At 38.3% G+C, this 10,655-nt stretch overlaps 1 protein-coding gene across 2 annotated transcripts in view; it reads right to left on the bottom strand.

Annotated features, from left to right (window-relative positions):
* Positions 1-269: 269 nt before the first annotated feature.
* LOC110291624 (vomeronasal type-2 receptor 1-like) overlaps positions 270-10,655 on the bottom strand; it is a 28,436-nt gene continuing 18,050 nt past the window's right edge. For both annotated transcript variants that reach the window (XM_085835849.1, XM_021158854.2), the window contains 2 exons: positions 3,270-3,393; positions 270-1,941 (listed from right to left, as the gene is read on the bottom strand). In XM_085835849.1, coding sequence (XP_085691975.1) covers positions 959-1,941; positions 3,270-3,393 — 1,107 coding nt within the window. In that variant the 3' untranslated portion in view covers positions 270-958. The remainder of the gene's footprint in view (positions 1,942-3,269; positions 3,394-10,655) is intronic.

Here is a 10,655-nt window from a genome sequence, read left to right as displayed (position 1 = left end):
TGGGAGGCGCTTTGGGGGACTTTTGGGATAGCATTGGACATGTAACTGAGGAAAATATGTAATAAAAATTAAAAAAAGTAAAAAAAAATGAGTAGGAAGATATGAGGTTAGGAGGAAGACAAGCAGGGTGGTGATGGAGGGATATGATCAAAATACATTGTATAAATGAATGACATTTTCAAAGAATAAATGAAAAATAATACTAAAGAAAAAAAAAAGAAATTTTACCCCCAAATTCTGAGATTCTTTTACAAGAAAATTATCTTACAATGATTCAAGACATATTTAATATTTGATAAACCATTAATTGTAAATAATAAAATAACACTATAAATTAGGATATCATTCTTACAAGAAGATATTTTTTAGCTGTAATAAATCTCTTTTATAAAAATGCATAGGAGCTTAATCAACAAAGGGTAGCTAAAAATTCAGATAAAATTATATTTTAAAACTATAAAGTTGAAAAAGAAAAAAATTCCATTACATGTTGGAGTATAATTGACATTTTGTTGAATAGTCCATTGCTAATCCAAACAGAAGTATGAAGAACATATGTCAGACAAGAAAGTTTTACTGCATTGTTGTATGGAGTCTCTGATATTAAACTGGTAGACTTATGGAATGCTTTGTTTATAGACCATAAGAACAATGATCAACCTCTCAGAAAAAAAAATGAACACTGAAACATTATGATGAATCATGTTTACTTATACCCTCTACTTTAAAGTCTCAATTATATGGTTTCTAAGTTAAATTATAAGTGACATTCTAATCTATGCTGAATGGCTTGTTACAGAACAAGATATCATTCACCAGGTTAACCTTACACCAACAGAGCCACAACTAATATTACCCTACAACATCAGAAGCTGCTTCAGATGAAACACAAAAATGCAGGTTGAGCAAGGTTGTCATGCTAGGTGACATCCCTGCATGCCACATGGAGTTCATAGCTCTACTCATCCAGAACAGTGGACACTGTAGTGTTGTTAAGCTCACTGCTCACAGAAGCTGAGGTCAGCTGGATGCTCCTGTCAACAGTCGGGACTCTTCCACCAACAGTTTCATCAGTGTTCCTCTTTGGCCTCAGCAAGATAATGAAGCACTTGGGAAGAAATAGACAGCCTAACAGGCCATAGCTAGATGCCAAAATGGCAAATATTTCCACAGCCACTTTGAATTTGCCTTTGGTGCTCAAGTAAGCAGGGACAAAAGAGATCCAGACAATGAAAAAGACCAGCATTCCAAAAGTGATACATTTCCCTTCATAATAGTTATCTGGCAGCTGGCGAGCCACAAAGGTTGTAAGAAAACACAGCAGAGCCAGAAGAATATCAAACCCAAATATGGAGCACAGAAACTCTATAGAACCTTCATTGCATTCAAAGATGATCTTTACATTTTGAATTTCAATGTTCTTGAACATCCTTGGAGGCTCCAACACCAAGTAAGCTGCACATATACCAATCTCCCCTACAACGCAGATCAGTATAATTAATTTTCGAAAAATGGGGTGCATGGATATAAGACGGGTTTTAGATACGGAAATCCTATAGGCAAAAAAGAGTGAAATAGTCTTTCCAAGAATGGAAGACAGACAAAGGCAAAAGCCCAGTGCCAGAGTGATCTGGCGGGCCATGCAGGACCAGTTGCATGGCTTGCCTATGAACAGCAAGGATGACAGTACAGTGATGACCAGAGACATCTGAATGAGGAAGCTCAGCTCCCGGTCATTGGCTTTCACCAATGGAGTGTGTCTGTGGATTACATACACAACAGTTACTGCCAAGACCACAAGTGCCCCAAAGATGGACAGGATGACAAGAGTAAACCCCAGTGCCTCTTCATAAGCGAGGAATTCCACAAGCTTTGGCACACACTTGCTCTTATCTGCATTGGACCAGTCATCTTCACCGCATGGATCACATTCTCTTTGTCCTATTGACAAAAAACAGAGAATTGACTTCAATAGAACCCAGTTGTCACCTTTAACTGTGAACAGTCTAGGAAAGTTCAAGACCTGGACAATGTTTACTGGAAATCTGTTATAAAATAGATATAATATCTTATATTTAATAGTGGGAAATATTCTTGGTGTCTACAGGTGCAGTAATAGATTGAGGGCTGTGTTCAAGTTCAGAATTTGAACATTTCTTTTCAATTTGAGCCTTTCTTGAATTGGTCTTTTTCAGTGATGAACTGTATTTTTCTCCTTATCTCTCTATTGAACAAAGAGGTATGTTTCTTTATTAACTCCAGCACAACCCAGGAATTTGAAAATTATAGCTTCTGATATGAAACAATCAAAATGACGGACACAGCTGGTCAAAACCCTTGTGTTTTTATTCTCTCATCCAATATCCCCTCATGGAGGAGAATCATGCATATGCCCATTTTAATGTCCCCAACTCTACATTCTCATTCCAATGAGGGAAAACAAAACTACAATCATGGTCCCTAGGCTAAGAAGGCTAATTCTCATGGTAGGCTCTAAAAGAATCATTGGTGAACAAGGAAAACCTAGTTGAGGAGAGGTTATGGTAGATGATGGAATGGGTCCATTCATTGTTAATTTAAATTCAGGTAAAGAGTGGTATTTGCTTTCAATCACTCTGACTGCTGGTCTTGACATCTCTGTGTACAATTCTGTGTGGAGTCTTGAGGAGCTGGTGCCAGGGAGTTGTGTAGTTTTCACTGTGTTTGTTTTCCATCCCAGACCATTTTATTATATTTTACACAACTACTCTGGAAGCCATCTGTCAAATGAAAAGCTAATCTTTGGTTCTTCAACCAAAAATCAAATGGAAATATAAATAAACCTGGTCCTAAGCTGTACACAAAACCAAGCCTGCCTACCTCACCTCCAGAGCAGGCTGTCATAGCATTTCATTCTGCAGCAACTGTGCAAAGCACGTACTTTCAGTGCTTAGAGCTTTTAGACAAATGGGTGACTTTTTTCCAACTACAATAAGTGCTGAATATGAACAAAAAGCAAATAATTTGAAGATTTTATAAATTTATTTATATTTCACATTTTATTTATTTTGTTTATTGTTTATAAACTTTATTGTGGTAGATCTTATCTTATATTAAAAGTGAAAACTATTATTTTCCTTTGGTCAAATTGCATAGTGATAAGTTGTATTGGTTTCTTGACCCTTGTCAAGGGCTGCTTATATGTTTTTATAAAGACTTATAAGAAACTCTCAGCCATCCTTTGGTTAATTTAACCATATTACTACCAATGCAAATGTCCCTATCATTACCTGATTTCTCTGACACATATCCATCAGCACATGGGATACAATTAAAGCAGCATACGGGTTGTCCCTGTCGAATCCCCCTTCGGGTCCCTGGAGCACACAGTTTTGTGCAGACTGAATCTGGAAGCTAGCAAAGATAAAGACCATACATATCCTGAGATAGCTGATAAAGTGTGGCAATATGAGGAGCTTATTATGAAATTTTGCTAAAGAACAACCTTGTGATTGACGCTGGAAATGCTGAACAAACTCTAATGACATTTCTTTGCCATCTTGGTGATCAAGACCAAACTAATTCACATTAGATTCTGTGGATGGATCAGTGTGCTTTGTCTCTTCATAATTTGAAGAGACCTGTGACCCTAGTAATTGTCTTAAGCTCCTTCAAAATATCTATTTTCAGCAAAGGCATTCAAAAATATTTTTATGATACTTAGACATCGATCATAATCATAAGTGGCTTGTATAAAGGAAGAAAAATGAATACTCTTTTCCATGTAAATTATGAAGATCAAAAGATAATGTAGAGAAGGCATAACTTGGAATGTTTTCTTGCTATTTTCTATTAGAAAATTTAGTAGTCACACAGAGCTCTTTGCAGTTTTATATTCAGCATTTGCATATTAATCTGTGGAGATATTTATTTACAGGACAGACAAAAGTATGTATTCCTAGCCAGGAACAGTGACAGCTTGAAGTACATAGTAAGACCTCAGCTCACAAATAAAAAACCAACCAAACCACAAACAATAAATCAAACCCCCAAAAGACCTAGAAAAGTTAAGCCTACAAAATCATAAATATTTAGGACATAAAATACATTTTTTTGGTGCTGTTGATAAATTCAATTTTGTTGGAAATCAACTTCATTATATAATCATTTTCCCTCCCCTGAACTCCATATTGTGGTCTAGAACCCTGACAGATGACTCTTGCTCTATCAGAGGCCATGCCTTTGCTAGGAGCCCCAGGTACTTGAGATACCTCGAACCCCAAAGGCCATATCCTGAACCCCAGCGACCATGCCAGTTCCCAGAAACTCAGATGCAATGGGACCCCTCAACCTCCAAACTCCAGTGTTCCAGGAAACCCTGCTGCTAAAAGGAAAGTCTGACATTACTGGAAAGCCCTGAGGTCACTACAAAATGGCAGACTCCCTTTGGCTGTGAGGCTTCCTGTTCTGTAGCTAGGGGATCTTGAACCCTAAACCCCTTATTTGAGGAAAGTCACATAGCCCTTAGGGAAATTACAGGTCCAACTCTTTCTCTCCTCCAATCATCAAACACCTGAGATGCCCGGAATGCCTGCTCATGCTAAAGAGGTATCTTAGAACATTATCCTTCAGCCAATTACCTTTGCTCACCTTAGATACTCCTACCCCCTCCCCCAAATAATATAAAAGCACTGATCACCCCAAAGAAAGTTGAGCTACCTCTCTGAAGCTGATCCCAGAGAGAAGTCTGTCATCTCTGTCATATTTACAGGCCATTTTAAACCCTGCTCTTTGACTCTGATCCTTTTTATCTTTCTTTGGCCAGTGGCCAAGCACCCCAGAAAGAAGGGAAGGTCTAGTCAGAGGTCATATAGGCCACTAAAATCCCAGTGGAAACAGACTGCTGGACCTAAAGATTCTCTGGTTACTAGAACCACAGGTTGCACAAGCCAGAAGATGAGAGAGGAAACAGAAACCAAGGGGGAAAAACATCTAAAAAACATCCATCCAACAAATAAAAATATTTATCCAACAAAGATAAAGTCAGAAATTATCACTTACACCTATACTATCTTCAAACCTAGATGACTGAGGCCAGACAGGAAACAGAAAGCAAGGAAGAAAACATCCAAAAACCATCCATGCTACAAGATAAAGTCAGAAATTGGCACCTAAACAGATACTATCTCTAAACCCAGATAAATACAGGCCATCAAAAGAAGACAATCAGCTGGGCGTGGTGGCGCACGCCTTTAATCCCAGCACTTGGGAGGCAGAGGCAGGCGGATTTCTGAGTTCGAGGCCAGCCTGGTCTACAGAGTGAGTTCCAGGACAGCCAAGGCTATACAGAGAAACCCTGTCTCAAAAAAATCAAAACAAAACAAAAAAACCCAAAACAAACAAACAAACAAACAAAAAAGACAATCAAAAACACCCAGGACAATATATTACCACTAGATACAACCTATTCTACTACATCAAGCTCTGGATAGCTGAAGCACAAAAGAAATACCTTGACTCCAATTTTATGAAAATGATACAGTCCCTTAAAGAGGAATTGAACAAATACCTTAAAGAAATCCAGGAAAACACAAACAATAGGGTGAATGAAATGAATAAATCTCTCCAAGATCTGAAAATGTAAATTGAAGCAATAAGGAAAACATAAACTGAGGGAAACGTAGAGATGAAAAATTTAGGAAAGCAAACCGAAATGACATACACAAGCATTACCAAAAGAATACAGAAGATGAAAAGAGAGAATCTCAGGCATAGAAGATATGATAGCCTTCATTGATATAGTGGTAAAAGGAAATGTTAAATCTAAAAGGTTTCTGACAGAAAACATCCAGGAAATCTGGAACTCTATTTAAGGAAATCTAAGAATAGTAGGAGTAGAAGAAGAAGATTCCAAATCCAAAGCCCAGAAAAAAATTTCAACAAAATCAAAGAAAAAAAATTTCTCCCTAAAGAAGGAAATGCACACAAAGGTACAAAGTGCTTATAGAGCACCAAATAGGCTGGACCATGAAAGAATGTCCCCCTGTCACACAACAGAAATAATAATAAACAAACACTATATGTACACAACAAAGAAAGAGTATAAAAAGCTGCAAGGGAAAAGGCCAAATAACATAAGGGCAGACCTATTAAAATTATACCCAACTTTTCAGTGGTGACTCTAAAAGGCAAAAGGGTCTGGATGTACATCTTATAGGCTCTAAGAGACCACAAATGCCTAGACTACTATATTCATCAAAACTTTCAGTCACCATAGATGTAGAAAACAATATATTTGATGAAAAAGTAAAATTTAAATAGTATATATCTTTAAATTTTTTACTATTTTTCATTTATTTTTTATTTTCTTTTTTTTAATTAGATATTTTCTTTATTTACATTTCAAATGTTATCCCCTTTCCTAGTTTCCTCTCCAAAAATCCCCTATCCCTTCCTCCTCCCCACTCCTGCTTCCTAGCCATGGCATTCCCCTTTTTCCCTTCACATGACCAAGGGCCTCTTCTCCCATTGATGACCAACTAGGCCGTCCTCTGCTACATAAGAAGCTAGAGCCATGAGTTCCACTATGTGTTTTCTTTGATTGGGACTAAAACATCAATCAAACTATATATCTTTAAATTGAGCCCTACAGAAGGTGCTAGAAGGAAAACTCCAACCTAAGGAGGTTAAATATATTCATGAAAATACAGGAAATAAATACTATCACATTAACAAAATAAAAATAAGGGAAACACACACACTCACACACACAACACACACACACAAACACACACACACACACACACTCACACTCATTTTCACACAACAACCACCACCACCAAAATAACAGGAATTAACAGTCATTTGCCATTAATGTCTCTCAATATTAATGGACTCAATTCCCCAATAAAAAGATACAGGTTAAGAGAGTAGATGTAAAAACAGGATCCATCCTCCTCCTGCATACAAGAAACACACCCCATTATCAACAATAGACATTACTTCAGAGTAAAGTGTTGGGAAAAGATTTTCTTAGCAAATGGACTGACCCCCCAAAAGAAAGCTGGTATAGTGATTCTAATATCTAACAACAACAACAACAACAACAACAACAACAACAACAACAAAATTCCAACCAAAATCAATCAAAAGAAATGCTGAAGGATACTTCACATTCATCAAAGGAAAAAAAATCTACCAGGAAGATGTTCCAAATGCAATGACACATTCATTTGTAAAAGAAACATTATTAAAGCTTAAATTATACATTGAACCCCACACATTAATATTGGCAGGCTTCAACATCTCACTCTCACCAATGGACAGGTCATCCAGACAAAAACCAAACAGAGAAATAATGAAAGTACCAGATATTATGACTCAAATGAACTGAATAGATATCTGCAGAATATTCCACAAAACAAATATTGTCTCAGAACATCATGGAACAGTTTCCAAAAGTTACCCCACACTTGGTCACAAAGCAAAACAAATATTTGTCTCAAAACATCATGGAACACTTTCCAAAACTTACCACACACTTGGTTGCAAAGCAAGGCTGAAAAGGTAGAAAAAAATAACCCTATGTATCTTATTCGACCACAATAAGTTAAAGCTGGACTTCAACAGAACTAGAAATAATGGAAAGTCTAAACATGCATGGAAAATGAATAGCTCTTTACTGAATTATCACTGTGTAAAGGCAGAAACAAATAAAATAAAGATTTTCTATAATCCATGTTCATATTGCTGAAAGCAATCTACAGATACAACACAATCCCCATCGAAATTCCAACTCAATTCTTTATAGTGTTAGAAAGAGCAATTCTCAAATTCATTTGGAATAAAAAAAATCCCAGGATAGCAAAATATCACTATTGCTGTACTACAGAGCAATAGTGACAAAAATTACATGGTATTGGTACAGTGCCAGGCACGTAGATCAATGGAATAGAATCGAAGACACTTCTGTTCATTTCTATGAACCGACACACCAATGGTCACTTGATATTTGACAAAGGAGCTAAAACCATCAAGTGGAACAAAAAGACAGCATTTTCAAGAAATGGTGCTGGTTCAACTAGTGGTCAACATGTAGAAGAATGTAAATTGACCCATTCTTATTTCCCTGTACAAAGCTCAAGTTCAAGTGGATTAAGGACCTCCACATAAAACCAGATACACTGAATTTAATAGAAGAGAAAATGGGGAAAAACTTCAAACACATGGGCACAGGGGAAAATTTCCTGAAGAGAACACCAATAATTTATGCTCTAAGATAAGAATTGACAAATGGGACCTCATAAAATGGCAAAGCTTCTGTAAGGCAAAGGATACTGTCAATAGGACAAAATGGCAACCAACAGATTAGGAAAAGATCTTTACCAATCCTACATCTGATAGAGGGCTTATACAAAGAACTCAAGAAGTTAGACTGTAGAGAACCAAATAACCCTATTAAAAATGGGGTACAGAATTAAACAAAGAATTCTCAACTGAGGAATACAGAATGGCCGAGAAGCACCTAAAGAAATGTTCAACATCCTTAGTCTTCAGGGAAATGCACATCAAAACAACCCTGAGATTCCACTGCACACCACACCGGTTAGAATGGCTAAGATAAAAAACTCAGGTGACAGCAGATGCTGGAGAGGTTGTGGAGAAAGGGGAACATTCCTCCATTGTTGGTGGAATTGCAATCTGGTACAATCACTCTGGAAATCAGTCTGGCAGTTCCTCAGAAAACTGGACATAGTTCTACCAGAAGATCCAGCAATACCTCTCCTGAGAGGTATACCCAGAAGATATTCCAACATGTAATAAGGACACATGCTCCACTATGTTTATAGCAGCCATATTTATAATAGCCAGAAGCTGGAAACAACCCAGATGTCCCTCAATAGAGGAATCAATAAAGAAAATGTGGTACATTTACACAATGGAATACTTCTTAGCTATTAAAAGCAATGACTTCATGAATTTCTCAGGTAAATGAGTGGAACTTAAAAATATCATCCTGAGTGATGTAACCCAGTCTCAAAAGATCACACACCTTATACACTCACTGGTAAGTGAATATCACCCCAAAAGTTCTGAATACTCAAGATATAATTCACAGACCATATGAAGCTCAAGAAGAAGGAAGACCAAAGTGTGGATGCTTCAGTGATTCTTAGAAGGGCGAACAAAATACTTACAGGAGGAAATGTGGGGGGAAAAAGTGTGGAACAGAGACTGAAGGAAAGGCTATCCAGAGACTGCCCTACATGGGGATCTATCACATATACAGTTGCTAAAACCAGACGCGATTGATTTTGCCTGGAAGTGCTTGCTGACTGGAGCCTGATATGGCTGTCTCCTGAAAGTCTCTGTGAGTGTCTGACAAATACAGAGGTGGGTGCTGGCAACCAACCATTGGACTCAGCCCAGTGGTCTACAGTGGAGGAGTTGGGGAAGGGACTGAAGGAGATGAGGGTATTTGCAGTCTCATGGGATTATGCCATGGACCAGGCTCAATAGGCGCCCCTCAATCCGTGGGAATCAGGGGTTCCGGCAGGTGGACATAGAGAATTGACAGACAGATGCATATAGGAGAGTGTGCTGAATCTGAATGTATTGTCACAAAGGGAACACCAGTCGTATATAATACAGAAAACAAAGGGGTAGGATATCACAGCAGGCAAAGTACATGGAAGTATCTGACACAAAACAGAAGAATGACTTCAAAGGACTTACAGGAGCCAGGCAATGTTTACAGTAAAGATAAAACAGCCCTGCCTAGAGTCCGCTAATGACAGGTAAGAATTTCACACCCTAGTCACAATTTGTGCTACTCCTTTGAGCTTTATGAAATCTAGCACCAGGGGGTTCTGCTCTAGAATGAATAATGCACCAGAGGGTTCTGCTCTAGAATGAATAATGCAATACCACCACCCTCAATTTCCTAGGCCTTGATAAATTCTTGCATATGAGTGTAACTTGGCTGTTCTTTTAAGTATCTGTAGGGAATCTCCATTTGTCAGAAGAATTCACCAACTTGCTTCTAATATGCAATGTAGTCTGCTATACCTGGCTGTAATGAAGATTCTAAGTATACTTTGCTAAGCTTGCCCTGAGATTTCTAACTCTTATCCAGTAAAATACTGTAAGAAAGCATGCAAGACCCTCCACAATATTGCAGGGACAAATCTGGGGCATTCTAGCTATGAGAATGCCAAGGTTCAAGAAGGCTGTTTTCTGGAAACTCTGCCTCAGGACTGCTTCCAAGTTTCCAAACCTGTAATGTGAGTCACTACTGGAGTGGATGTAGAAGGACTGCAACAGTGTCAAGTGGCCAGATCCCCGGAGCTCCCAGGGACTGGACCACCAACCAAATAGTATATATGGAGGGACCCATGGCTCTGGCCACATATGTGGCAGAGGTTGGCCTTGTTGGATATCAATGGGAGGAGTGGACCTTGTGTCTGAGGGGGTTCAATGCCCCAGTGTACAGTAACACCAGGGCTGGAAGACAGGAGTGGGTGGATGGCTGGGGGAGCATTGTTATAGAGGCAGGGGGAATGGAAGAGGGAGGTTTCTGGAGGGGAGACCTGCAAAGTGGATAACATTTGAAATATAAATAAAGAAAATGTCCAGTAAAAGGGAAAAAGAAAATATATGCTTTACATACCCATACT

The sequence above is a fragment of the Mus caroli genome, unplaced genomic scaffold (assembly GCF_978045245.1).
Source record: "Mus caroli unplaced genomic scaffold, Mus_caroli_1 scaffold_3, whole genome shotgun sequence".
Lineage (NCBI taxonomy): Eukaryota > Metazoa > Chordata > Mammalia > Rodentia > Muridae > Mus > Mus caroli.
This window is presented reverse-complemented; position numbering and strand designations above follow the sequence as displayed.